Source organism: Pteropus medius, unplaced genomic scaffold (assembly GCF_902729225.1).
Source record: "Pteropus medius unplaced genomic scaffold, Ma_sr-lr_union100, whole genome shotgun sequence".
In the NCBI taxonomy this organism is placed as follows: Eukaryota; Metazoa; Chordata; class Mammalia; order Chiroptera; family Pteropodidae; genus Pteropus; species Pteropus medius.
Window position 1 is genome coordinate 2,263,875 of NW_024349797.1, and position 14,352 is coordinate 2,278,226.

A 14,352-nucleotide genomic window follows, 5' to 3' on the forward strand; every position below is an offset into this window, starting at 1 on the left:
GTAGAGCCAAAGGCTCCCAAACTTGCTAGATAAGAAATACAGCATGAACTCAGCTAGCTGTAATAATTTGTAATTTTATAATAAAAGAAATGGGTTTAAACTATTCTGAATATTTGATATTTTTCATATTGATTTTTTTAGGTGTGAAAGAAGGAAGGGAGGGAGGGAAGTCCTTTGTATGATGTACTTCAGACAGAAACCAATGTATATATGGATATAATCATGGATGTTTGAGATTTACTTCCAAAAAAATCTAGTGGCAGGGAGAAATAGAGGTACAAATGAAAGAAGATTGGCTGTATGCCGATGGCTTTCAATATACCAGTCTCTATACTTCCGTGCAAGTTTGAAAATGTATGACAAAGAACGATAACCAAATAACAAAAATAAATCTCCTCCAAAAGCCTAATATAGTGAATGTTCTCAAGGGCAGGCATTCAGGAGATCCAAATCCAGAGCTAGCTCTGCCACTACTGGGCCTTTTGTGGACCTATCCCCTTATCTTTGAAATAGATGTATTGAGCTGTGTAGTTGCTCAGGCTCCTTCCCACCCATCTTTAGGACAAGCTTCCTAGGCCTCCAGCTTCTATCACACACTTTCTTCCAACCAGAGAAGAAGACCCCAGAGAGTGGAGACTGTGCTGCTCATCATAACCTGAGAGGTCCCCTTTCTCTTCAGGACAGGCATGCAGACCACATCTTCAGCTGAGAATAACTGGACTCAATATAAAAACTACATTTCTGAAGGTATCAGAGAACAAATAAGTTGGCAGAGAATTAAGGAGCCAAGATCCAGAAAAGAAGGAAAGTCAAAGAGGTGAACTAGCATTTGGAGTTATGTTTTCCCTAGAGTGGATGCCATTACTGGAAGAGGCAACTGAGAGGCTGAGAAACTGAGTAAGCTTTTAACAAATTCCAGGAGCTAGCAGAATAAAAGTTAGAGTTAAAGGACAGCCTGGTAAAACCCTCTGGCTTTGGACTGTAATTCCAAAGGACTATATCCTAAGAATAAAGATGAATTAGAAATAGACTGGCCCTCACATGGAATCATACCCAGTTTCGAATAATCTCGTCTCTGATTAAATTAAAGTAATCCAGGATAGCTGGTGCTCTTTGCTACCTGTCGGATGTAAATATGGAGGAGACTCTCATCCAGAGCCTTTAATTACTCAATAATTTTTCATATGTAATGTTTAATATTCAATAAAAAACAATCATATATACAAGAAAGCAATATGCGATTTAAAAAAAAGGAAATCATAGATAACAGAAACAGACCCATGAGGATCCTATTAAGGGAGTTATGAGAAACTTTAAGAAAACTATGCTTAAGTTATACAATAAAATAAAAGGAAAGGTTGAGAATTCTATCAAAGAACTAGAAACTCCAAAAATAAACCTAATGGAAATTTGGTAACTGAAAAACAAATTAAAAGTAAGAACTCAATGAATGGGCTTAATAACACATTAGACACATCTAGAGAGAACTGATGAACTGAAAGATAGGTCAGACTAAGAAAAAAATGCAAAATATAGAAAAGTGCATGACAGACAAAATAGAGGATATGATGAAAAGCTCTAACAAATGTGTAACTGGAGTCCCAGAAGAAGAGAGAGAAAATGACAGAAGAAATAAGGCAGAAGAAATGTTCAGGAAGCACTACAAACTCTAAATAGTATAAATACAAAGAAAATCACATTTGGGTATAACAGAAAAACTGCTTAAAATGAATGATTAAAAAAAAACTTTTAAAAGTGACAAAATAAAAAGACACCTTACATTCAAGGAGCAACAATATTGCTTATAGTAATTTCTCAATACTGTAACTACAATGGAAGCTTGAAGATGCTGGAATGATCTTTAAATTTGCCAAAAGAAAATAACTACCAACACAGAATTCTCTACCCCACAAAGTTCTCCTTCAAAAATGAAGAGGAAATAAAAACATTTTCAGACAATCAAAGAGTAATAAAATTCTTCACTGATAGGCTCACACTAAACAAAATACTAAGGATGTTCTTCAAGCAGCATATAAATGATCTGAGATGGAAGCCCAGAGATAAAAGAAAAAAAAGCCACAAAAATGGTATTTAAGTAAATATAAAATAACTGAACAGAACAATAATGCTATAATGTCCTGTCAATATTAAAAATATATGGAGAACGAAAATACATGTCATGAATTCTACTCTTTAGGTATTGGTGGGAAATAGAGCATGAACGCCGTGCTGTCCAGGAAGAGGTGAAATACTAACTTACATTACAGTTCAATAAGCCAAGAATGCATGTTTTAATATCTAATAGCCCTTCTCAACCTGAGAATTAAGCCCTAATGAGTTAACTTCTCTCCTTACATCTAGAATGGTACTAGCTTTGTACCATCCTCCAGAGAATTGAGAAAATAGTCACTCAAATCCCTTTCTATAGGGCTTAATTCTTACAGAAATCCAGGTAAGAAAGGCTGCTAGGGTCATGACTAAGAGATTAATAAGGAAGTAGATAACTAATGAATTAATAAAGAGAGGAAATAGAATTACAAGCCCAATCACTCCAAAGGTAAAAGAAAAAGGAAAAAAAAAGGAACACAGAAAAGGCAGGATGGAATAAATAGAAAGCAAACAGGAGATGGTAGATTCAAACCCAAGTAATTACATTAAATATAAACTGTATCAATATTCTACTTAAAGACAAAGGTTATCTGAACAAAAAACAAACTCCAATTATGTGCCACTTGAAAGATATACCTTAAGTAGAAAGATACAGAAAAGCAGAAAGTAAAAAGATGGAAGAGATACACATCTCATGGCCCTCTGCCCAACACTAACCAAAAAAAAAAAAGAAAGAAAAAAGAAAAAAGGAACGTTTCATAATGGTAAAGGGTGTAATCCAGTTCTAAACAAGTATGCAACTAATAACATTGCATCAAAATGTAAAACAAACATACAGCAGAACTGAAAGAAGAAATAGATAAAACTTCAATCTTAGTGGGAAATTCCAACATACATGTTTGTAGGGACAGAACAAGCAAACACCTCTATATCCTAGTGCCTAGCACAGGGCCTGACCCATATTAGAGGCCCAATCAAAATCTGGTGACCTGAAATGAGAAAGGTTCGCACGTCCTAGATTTTCCTAGACCATCCCAATTTCAAGTATAAAACTGTCTCACTGTCCCTCATAAGTACATTTGTCTGGAGTTTGGTTTGGAGAATAGAAACAGTATCCCCACAGGTTACCTTAATTGCTTCTACACTGTCACGTTCTATTCTCCCCATAGGGTACCAGACCCCAGGAGCATTCAGGTACTGGAGGTGTTTGCATGGGGAGCTTCGCATACCTGAGCTGGGGCATCAGTTCCAGGGATACGGGTGGACCGCCTGCGGGTGACAATGACGGACGGCTTGTGTTCAGTAGGGTTCTGTTCAGGACCCTTCCCGTCCTCGTCAACACCTCCAGCTTGAGCTGCTTCTGTTGGGTCCACAGTCCGCACAGGCACAGACACTGGGATGATGAGGGGTACCATCCCGCTGTCCTCTCGTGTTCGCTTGGAAGCTAAGGAAGGCTCAGAAAACTCCACCCCACACTTGGTAGTGGAAGCCAATACACTTTTCCGCTTCTCCTCAGAGCCACTGGCATCCTAGAGAAGGGAAAGGAGGAGGAATGTTGGTGAGGTTCAGATGATAAGTCCTGATTTGCTGGCATAAGACCCCTAGTCTCGTTTGATTCAGGGACTGGAAACATTCACGATGGTTCCCTCCCAATGGTATCTGAAAACCTGGCTTTTCCCTGACCTCATTTTTCCCCACCATATTCCCAAATACTCTCCATGACCTCCCTTCTGCCAGGTCACCCCATCTTGGCCTGGAGCAGGTCCCCAGATGGCCATCTCAGGCCACAAGTGGTTTGCTTGCCCTGCACAGTGAGTAGCACATGAAATAGTACCTAAATATTTAAAACATATCTCTGCAAAAGGAAGTAAGCAAGGTAAAGGTGGTCTTTGTATCTATTTCCCATTGGCAACTGGCTGGAGTCAAGTTCTGCAGCCTCCTACATATCAGCCTGGCCCTACAGGTATTGGGGGTTGACCCTGAGCGAAGGAAAGGGCAAACACTAGTTCTGGAATCAGATACTGGGCTTCTAAGCTAGCTTTGTGACCTTGGGAAATCCCACTTGGGGCTCAGCTTCTTTAGCAATGAAACGAGATAAATGACTGGGCATCTCTCTCTTAGGGTTTTATGATAAATTATGATCAAGAAACTCGAAGTACAACATCGGTGCTCACATCCTGTTCATTCTTCTCCAGTTATTGCCTTTTCTTTTAAATCAACTTTACTGCCGTATAATGTACACACAACAAAATGCACCTATTTTTAATTATAGTTTGATGCATTTTGAGAAATATAATCACCTGTGTAACAACTACCACATTCTCGTCTTTTAGCACACTGGATCCAGAAATGGCTTCACCTCCTACTATTCCCATGAAGAAGCCAACACACGATGGTGTACTGCACTTTCCTGCCCGCAACCCTGTGTGTGCATAAACCTGGTCTTCCCTTCAGGTATGGATGCACCTAGGTAGAGATTCTTTGCATGAAGGGAGTTCAGAACACCCTAAAATTTATGGGTTCTTTTGTTTCCTTCCAGGAACTGCCCTTGTGGACCTGGAGTCACTTGCTCTCCCCGAGCCCCCGACACTGCTCACCCTGCCCTCTGCCAGGTTCGGCCCCCTCCCTGTGCCACTCTCACCTTTGCGTTCTGCAGCGAGGCCAGCTCCACTGCCTTCTGGGCCAGGGTCAGTAAATTGGCCTCCTGGGACGCCCGGCGCCTCCGTCGTGTGCTCTGGATCACCCCACCCCGCAGCACCTGCCCACAGTCCCCCGTGCCCATCGCCCGCATGCCCTCCTCGTTGCCCATGGTGGGAGCCGCCCGCTCCCGACCATTGGGTGCCAGTCTCTCCCCATCAGACAGCAACTGCGACTCCCTCAGCTCCAGCGGGAATCCCAGCGCTTCAGGGTGAGGCTGCCCCAGGGGGCCAGGTGGCGGCTGCTGCGGGGGCCAGTGATGTAGGAACAGGTTGGTGGCAGGCTCCTGCCCAGGCTGGGTGCCAGCCCCATCCAGGGCGGTGGAAGGCAGGACACCCTCCTTTGAGAGGCGGCGGGAGCGGCGGGGGAAGGCAATCTGGGCCTGAGGTAGCACAGTCTGCGAGGCCGACTCCTGCAGGAGGGCCTTTCGCAGTTCTGGGTTCATATCAGGATTGGGGGGGAAGGAGTAGGGTGCCATGCTGTGGTGAGCCAGGTGAGACTGCCCCAGTGGTCCCGCAGGCTGCAGGCCAAAGTCCTGGGGCTGCTGAGAGGGTGGCTGCTGCATGGGATAGAAGTTCTCAAAGAGCTGCATCTGGGGCAGGGCTGCTGGCTGCTGATGCTGCTGCTGCTTCTGCGGGGGGAAGGCGGCGACAGGGTTGGGGGGCGGTGGGCCCTGCCGGAAGACCTGCCGGTTCACCTGGTGGCCGAACGCCAGCTGGAAGGGCTGCAGGGGCAGCGTCTGGTTTGGGGGCTTCTTGGCCAAGTGGAAAGAGTTCAGGGGTGCCTGGGGCCGCCCGACCTCCAGCGGCACCTTCTGTGGCATCACCGGCCGCACGGCGTTTCCGTAGCGGTCCAGCTGCGGCGCCCCTCCTTTCTCGCGTTTCAGCGCCTCGGGGTGGTTATAGTAGGTAGAGACCCCCAGGCCAGCATGAGGGCTCCCCTTGTGTCCACCGTAGAGGGGCAGACTATGGCAGTTCCACGTAGCGTGCGGTGGAGGCTGGCCCGGCTGCTGCTGCCAGCTACTGTCACTGACACCCCCGCCCCCACCCCGCTCCGGGCCCCGCCCTGGGGCCATCACAGAATTGGGCCACTTCACTGGGCCCACCTGCTGGGACAACATGGCCGCCGTGGCCCGCTCGGCCCCATACACCACGGAGTTCAGCAGGGCCAGGCTGTTGGGTAGTTCCACAGGCTGGGAGGCAGGGGCGGCCCCTGTTGAACCCTCGTGCCCGAAGTAAGGCTCCTCCTTCACTCTGGTGGACTGTGGAGGGGCTGGGGGCTGTTGTGGGGCCTGCAGGGGTGGGGGCTGCTCCTTGGGAGCTGGTTCCTGGTCCCCAAAGAGGCAACGCTTCCGCTTGTTCTGACCCTTGGGCTGGGCCTGGAGGTTCATGGTGTGGCCAAGGGGGGCCCAGCAGTGAGACCCACTTTATCAGTTGCCCATACCCTGGGGGAAAGTCCTGCTGAAAGCCCTGCCCTAGTCCTGGAGCTGGTGAGAGCGAAGCAGAAGCAGAGGACGATGCCGTCAGTTACAGGGAGAAAGAACTGCCGGCTCTTCCTTCCTCTTTGCAGAGATACTCTTGAGCTTGTTTACTCTTCCCAGTTCATGATGCTCCACGGGGCCCTGGAGCCTGCAGACAGAAGAATAGTAAAAGTGTCAGCCACAGCCTCCAAGGATGCCCCAGATATCAGCACAAGAGAGGGGCCTCTAAGGCCCTGTGATAAATTTGGCTGTATAATTTGTGCACTGCACAAAGGCACCTGCCAAGGAGGCAAGTGGGGCTGAGATCAAACCTGAGCCCCTGCCACTGAGCTGCGAAAAGCAGTGACGAAAGCCACATTGGGTTCCTTTCTCCTCTTAGGCCAGGCCTCAGCCTAGTGGGCAGCCAGGCGCGGTCTCCTCACATCTGTCCAAACAGTAGCCTCCCCACCCGACCCAGAAAGAGCTTCATTCAGCCAATGCTTCCTCTGACACTCCAACCGCATCTCAGACACAGAAAATGGAGAGAACAGGAGTCATTCCCAACTGTGCAGCCCCAGGGTCAAGAGCCCACCAGGTCCCTGCAAAGTCCAGGGCCCAGGGCGAGCTAGGCTCAAATCCTTTGCACTGAGGCTGCAGTTGAGGCCCCCAAAAGGTGTGTGCAGTCCTAGCCCCACCCCTGGGAGGAACTGCGGAGTGGGACTGTGGCTGCCAGAGTCTTCCCCAAACTAGCACAGGAACCTGTTTTGCAGCTCTGGCTGGCAGGAGGCAGGATCTCACATGGTAGCTGGTCAGCAGTCTCCACCCACCCTCCTCCACTGTCAAAAGCTCCTGGCATCTCAAGAAAAGAAATAGCATAACTAGATACTGAGGGAGTGCAGATTGCTAGAACTTGGGTCCAGAAGGTTTCTCTATGACATGGTGTGACTAAAGTGCTCCTAGTGTTTCTGTATTTGTTTTATAACCTGATTAAAAAAGAAAAAATGGGTTACTCAATTTATCCTGTTACAGGACATAGAATCAAGACCCGTATAACTTCCATGAATTTTCAAAGAGTTTCTTTCTTCAGAAAGGGCTTTATTTTCCTCCCTGAGAAGCTGGTGCGAGTAGAAGTTACAGGACCCACCTCATCTCCAGGCTAAAGTTCTGGTCCTGAGCCAGTAAGGCCTGGAGGGGAGGAGAGGGGAAGCTCAGGAAGCCCTGGGGAATAAATCTGCAGGCCCAGGCCGAGCTCAGACCTGAGCTCTCAGGCCCTAGACACTGCAGGTCACTGTTTGCAGCCCAGGTGTTGCCAGGGAACCAGTAGAGAGCAGAGGAGGGCCAGGGCTGGGCGGTACCGGGCAGGCGCTGGTACGAAGCCCGGCTACACCCCTGCTCTGTCCTGGCCCCTGGGAGGCCGCCGTGCTATCGCTCCAGTGCAGGCTTCCGTAGCTCCCCAGCCCTTCCCCTCCAGAGCTGCAGCTGCGTGACTCACTCCAGGCCCCCTGCCTTTCACTTTCACCCGGCACCCAGAAGGAGAGGAACTTCCTCCTCCATTTCCTTCCTCAGCCCCCAGCCATGAAGAGAGAGAGAGAGAGAGAGAGAGAGAGAGAGAGACTCCCCCTGCCTACCCCTTTGTCTTTACATACGGAATTTGTAGGACAGGGAGAGGCTAGGAGGGCATCCAAGTCACCCTGGCACCAGCATGAGTGGGAGGATTTGGACAAGCATAGTGCTGCAGGCCACCGAAACCACCTTTTGAACAAACCCCCTTTTCTTGCTTTTAAATTCTCATTCCAACAGCCAAGCAAATTCGGAGCTGAGACCCAAAAGCCAGCCCTAGGTTGAAAAAAACCCTGGGCGCCATCGTGAAGCTGCAGGACTATCCCGGCTACAGGAGCAGGGCTCTGCCTCCCCAGTCAGCATGAACGATCTGGAAGTACTGGGAGGCAATAGCAAGTCAGAGGCAGGAAGAACACGCTTGAGGAGAGGAAAGGGGAGGGTGCCCAGGGTAGGCTGGGAGATCCACATGCCTCCAGGGGGCCGAGAGCCCCTCAGATGTTCACACACATTTGTGCCACCCCACCCCCAACAGTACACACACACACACACACACACACACCCCACAGCCTTGTTGCCTCATGAGCCACAGCACAGGCTTGGGGGCTGGGGGAAGGGAAGGCCCACGTGGCAGATGAGTCCGGCTGCACGTGCAAGTGTGTGCCTGTTGGAGGGTACCCAGGGACCAGGCACAAATGGCCACTCATTGCCTAGGGGAGGGCAAGCATTGCATGTTGGGCTGGAGGAGATGGGGGTGGAATCTGACCCAGGGCAGGGTTGCTCCTGCCTCCTCCCCGCAAGGCTGCCTCATATGCAGCTGTTCAGTCAGGTCCAGAGGGGCTAAGCTCAGCTGGTCTGCCTCCCACCACTAACCCTGCACATCAAGGAGGGCCACTGAGTAGGTTTCCAAAGCTGGGCCAGGGACTCAGAAGAAATCAAGGGGACCAATCTAGGGAGGCTGAATTGCCCCAGAAGCTTCGGCAGAGGCCTCCCTGTCACCCCCACTGGACAGCTAAGAATGCTAAGAGCACAGGCACCCATATGTGGTACCTTCAGAGAAGAAAGGTCATTATCTGGGTGGATGAGGACAAGAGTGGAAGATGCCTGGGAACCCTGGAGGAAGGAGGGGACACACCAAGGCAGGAGGCACTAAGTAGTAATAGTTGTTTTATTGTTAGTAGTAGTAATAACAATAGTAACAATAATGCACTTGTACCAAGCAGGTCATAAGTGCTTTGTATGTGTTTAACTCACAACAGCCTTATAAGGCAGCATGAAGCCAAACCATTGTTATTTTTAACCTCCATTTTACAGGTAGCTAGATTAGGCTCAGGGGGGCTAAGCAACTTGCCAGTGGTCACAGTAATTATGCTGCAGAGCCAAGATGTGAACCTAGGTCTGACTCCAAGAACACATTCTTATTCCTTATCCCCAAGACATGCCACTAAGACCCCAGGTCCCTCTGCACATCTCCTTCCCACGGCACCCTCCCCACTGTCTTAGAGCAGGGACTTTCTGGACACAGATATCCTCACTGGCCCTGGGAAGCCCCTTACCCCTGCCTGAACTGTTGGCAGGTAGACATCTCCTGTTCTCTCTTAATCCAGGTGAGATCTACAGAAAGTGGGGGAAGGGAAGAGACCTCACCACAGAGGGACCAGAGGGTATGTGAGGTCCACCCGCAGGGAGGTTTGAGGTTGCATAGGCCCCTTTGGCCCAGCCTTCTGGGCCTGGGCTTCCCAGCCCCTCAAGCCCACCTGCCTCAGTTCTGTTTGCTGCTGGTGGGGCATCTAGCTCTCATATCCCACTGGTACGTCACTGTTTGCAACTCTGGCCAGGACTGAGCCACTTCCTCCCATTCTTCTGCCCAACCTCACTCCTCTGTCCCTCCGATAGGTCAGCCTGGCCTTCCTCACAGAAAGGAAAAGAAAGGAAGCCATCTCTTCAGAAGGCAGCTGACCTATGGGCCAACTCCCCGAGGCTGCAGAGAAGAGGGTATAATGAGGAACTCCTGCATGCAGCTAGCTCACCCCTGGGACTGGCCACAGGGCCTCTGACAACAGAGGCAGGAACACTGCAAAAGGAAACCCACAGTCACTGTGGGGCCCCAGTCCCTGCAGCCCACTCTATCAATCTGTTTGACTGTCTGTCGTGGTTCCATTTACTCTTCCCTTCCTCCAGGTACCTCACTGCTGCACCCAGTCCCTGGCCAGACCCACAGACACCCCTGGGCAGGAGACAAGGCAAGAGTCTGGCATCAGTGGCCAGGTGCCTACGAGGCTTGCAGGAGGATCTGTGGCGAGCAGCACTTTCTCTCTACAGAGTACAGCAATGTGCACCAAGAAAACAATGCTGAACCCACATATGTGTTTTGCAGACACATGAGGGAAGGTGCTAGAAAGGCCTTTGGGAGTTCTGTGCTGATGGAGACACCACGTCCTCCAGGGATGGCAACTTGAACACATACCGCTCTCCATGTGCTATCGGCAGCCCTGCCACATGCCCAGCATTGGCTGGGAGAATCCACTGAGTCTTCACCATAGGGTGCTGGGGCCAAGCAATGAACCTCAAGAGGACTAGGGCTACTTAGAAGCTTGGGGTATTCAGTGTGGCCATCTGAGAGAAAAGACTGTTGTGAGTCAAGGTTACATGGGCCAGGAAGGAAGTGCCCAGCTTGGTCTCAGCAGCCACACAGGGGCTCAGCTCTGATATGGGAATGAGAGTTGAGTCCCCAACTCTTGGAGCTCATGCTCCAAGCTCCCACTCTGACAACTTGGGCCACCCCCAGCCCCACAAAGTCAGCACTAGGAAGTGGAGGGTGGTCAGAGCTCATGCATCTCCAACCCGAGGCAAAACAGACCCGAGTATGTCATCCAACAAGGGCCCGAATCTCTCGTCTGACCAGTTTCCAAAGCACCAAAGAAGCTATCTTAGGACAAAGCCTAAACTCCCTGTCCTTCTCACAAGTCCCTACAGACTCGGGCTCCTGACACCTCTCTCAACATGCCATGCTTGAGCCATCGTTCAGTGCAGTTCCTGCCCCAACATGCTGTTCCTGCTTTGTTTCCAGGTCTCTGATCAGGCAGTACCTCTGCCTAGGATGCCTTCCCACTCTTGCCATCTGGCCAAGTCCTCCTCATCCTTCAGGTCTCAGACACTGCTTCCTCTGGGAAGTCTACTCTCACCCCAAGGCTAAACCAAGAACTTCGCTATGAGCCCCTAACACCTCCCAACTGCACCCCGCTCCCCGCACCATGCTTAGCACACTATATTCCAGGCACCTATTTCTTTGTCTCCAGCAGACAGCCAGCTCCATGGGATAGAGTTTACAGGACATTGTATTTGGCACTTGGCTTGTACCTGCTTCCTGGGATGCTCATTCAAGACTGCACCCAAGGTGAGTCAGAGCCAGGCATGGGCAGAGGCACGACTCACAGCCAGCATGTCCACCCTGAGCTCCTGCCTGGCCCTGACTTCCAGTCACTCTCCCTGATCAGAGTTCCCATGATGCTGAGATAAAGTGAAAAGGCCCTGCCTCCTAACCCCAGCCCACCCCACTCTACCATTGGTCCCGCACCAACTAAGCTAAACACAAATCCTTCTCCAATTGTGGGCCCACAAGCTACCTTGCCCCTTGATTATCGCTTGCTGTCGTACACCACATGCAGGCCAACTGGAAAAGTGCCAGCCCTGCCACTGCCCTGCCTCATTTTTCTTCCCCCAAGGCTGCTTAGACCATAGCCTGGTTTCCTGTCTGGCTAGGAAACCAGAGGGCCGTGATGAGGGGCCCTCCCTAGAAGAGCCCAGCACGGCCCATTTGGCCTGGTAGCCCAGGCTAACATCTTGAAAACCTCTCTCAGATACTCTGGAGCCTTTGGCTACAGCCAGACTAGGTGAGTGGCCTGAACTGCCACTTTGAGGCAGCTAGAGTTGCCCAGGCCCTAGATAAACCTTCCCTCTGGACACAGTGTCATCATCTGCAGTGTTGTATGCCCCCCTCGAACTGGGAGTTTACATCCAGGCTGAAGGGTGCCATTTCTCCAAGCCACTGGACACATAAGTCCTGTTCTCAAGGAATCTGAAAACCAATAAGGAAGGAGACACCAGCAATGAAGAGGAGCACCTGCCTCCTACAAGTGTCACTTCCCCTGGGGGCATGAAAGAGCAGTCCTATGATCCGCCCACTCCCGGGACAGAGAGTCCCCAGACTGTCACTTCTTCAGACTGAACTTCAGCTCTGAAAGGCAGAGAGGCCAGGGCTCATGAGTCCCAGGGGTCTCAGCCATGAAGCTGGTCAGGCTCAGAAGTCTGGGCCGGGGTTCGAGCGGGCTGCAGTAAGAGCTTTATAAAAATGCCAATACTAAGGTGCTTGCTTTTAAAGGAATATTGTGAAAGGGGAATCCTCTGCTTGCTGAGGCACCCTCAGGGCTTCGTTCAGATGTCTACCTTTATCGTCCTCCTCCCCTACTGCCTGCAAAAAACCCCAGGATGCCCATGAGAAACCAAGATAACCAGGTCTGTTTTATCAAGAGGAAGCTGAGGCAGACAAAGCACGTAGTTCCAGACAGAGCTAGGAAAGGATGGAGCCTCTAGCTCAGCTTCTGCCCACCCTGGAGGTACCAACAGCCTCCCACCTGGGCAAGGGCCACAAAGGATCACCAGCAGCCCAGGAAAACCCTCCCAACAGGATTTTGGGAATCTAGAGGTGGTGAGGTGGAAGCTCGCAGGTTTAGGCTCTTTCCAGAAAAGATGTAGCAAATGTCCCTGCAGCCAGGTCCTTAAGTGACTTAACCTCTGGATAGGGCCTCGTGGGGACCAGTGGGGCCCTTGGTCTCCTCACAACGCTCTTTACGCCCTGTGGGGTTCACCCCTCTAAAGGCTGCTCTGGTTCCTCCCTCCCCTTCTGAAAAGGCCTGGTTTCTCAGCAGCTCTAGGGCAGGGCTCTCTGGCCCCAGTGTCAGACTCTGTCCTGGGCCAAGATACAGAGGTCACTCACAGGGGCCTCCCTTAACATGGCCTCACCCTGCCTACTCAACACACACACACACACACTCTCCGCAGCCCTGCAGCTCTAGGCTTCAGGGAGACAAAGGAGACAATGCACAGCCCTTACCGCACAGAGCTTCCAGTCCAGAGAAACACAGAAACACACACTGATTATAATGCAAGGTGGCCCATGCAGGGGCTAGAGATACACAAAGGGAGCAAGTGACCCCAGGGAGAGTTCCCTGACTTTGAGCCTTTCCTGGAGCTTTTCCCTCTGCCTAGAACTGCTGCCTCCATGCTTGATAATCTGACTTCCTTTCAAGGCCTACCTCCTCCAGGCAGCCCTCCAGCACATGCTGTTCTCACCCTTTCTGAATCTTCATGCTCTCACTTGGTGTTAACTACTATCCCACAATGCTTCTTTAATTCCCTTCTGATTTTGCACCGAGGCTGGAAGAAGCAGGACCCGGAGGCAGAGTGGCCCAATGGAGAGGGCAGTAAACTGGTTGTTAGGTAACCAGGTGTCTGGTCCAGGGTCTGCCGTTCACTGGTTCCCACCTGTGAGGAACTTAGGAGCCCAGGGTGGGCAAAGGGGCACAAGGCCTGTGTCTAGGAATCAAAGAAACATCTTTGAAATGAGTAACTGCCATGTGAAATAGTAGCTACCAGCACTGCCCACATACTCAATGTGTGTGAGTATTGCTTACTTGTGTAACCATTTAGTCCTGTCTGAAAAATGAGGAAAGGTTGGCTCTGAAAAGTAACTATTCCAGGTTACAACCTGAGGTCACCAGTGAAGACAAAGGATTTGAATCCAAGCCTGCTGACTCCAAACCGGGTCTCACTCTATCACACCTTGCTATCTGTCCATCTGTATTGAGCAGTGGTTCTCAAACCCATTCTGAGACTGGTTCATGGGTCTGGTGAAGGGAGGGGGTCGTTCAAGGTGAGAACTCTGCAAATGCTTCATGAGCAGCCCAGGTGGTGCCAGATGCTGGAGCAGAGAAAAGGCAAGAAGGCCAGGGCCTGGCATAAAGCAGTTTCCAAGGACCCACAGCTCCTTACTCCCCAAAGAAGCCACCTGCCGAGGAGGCATGGGGGTCCCACAGAGCCCTGGGTAGACTCTGCTCTCAGGTAGCCCTAGGACTAACCATGGCTCTTTCAGTGCCCAAAGCCCAGCTGAGTGCCTATTTCTACTGCGCACACTGTGCTAAGCACATTGCAGGCAACGTCTCATTTAACCCTTACTCTTCTTTGTCTCATAGGTCAGGAATGGTAAACTCAAAAATATATTTAACTCGAAGAACACAGTAACAAAAACAAACAAACAAAAAAAGACATAAGACAGAAATCAAATAGCAGAATGGCAGATATAAGTCCTACCTTATCAATAATTACTTTAAATGTAAATATATATTAAACACTCCAATTAAAAGGCATAAGTTGGGAAAATGGGTTTAAAAATACATGATCCAACTGTATGCTATTTACAAGAGACACATACTTTAAATTGAAAGACACAAATAGGTTGAAAATAAAAGGAT

The 14,352-nt window shown here is 50.0% G+C and overlaps 1 protein-coding gene across 3 annotated transcripts in view; it reads right to left on the reverse strand.

The window, feature by feature from the left end:
* Positions 1-14,352, reverse strand: part of MIDEAS (mitotic deacetylase associated SANT domain protein) — a 62,619-nt gene that overhangs the window by 15,234 nt on the left and 33,033 nt on the right. For all 3 annotated transcript variants that reach the window (XM_039883743.1, XM_039883745.1, XM_039883742.1), the window contains exons 2-3: positions 4,751-6,434; positions 3,339-3,638 (exon numbers count right to left, since the gene is read on the reverse strand). In XM_039883743.1, coding sequence (XP_039739677.1) covers positions 3,339-3,638; positions 4,751-6,196 — 1,746 coding nt within the window. In that variant the 5' untranslated portion in view covers positions 6,197-6,434. The remainder of the gene's footprint in view (positions 1-3,338; positions 3,639-4,750; positions 6,435-14,352) is intronic.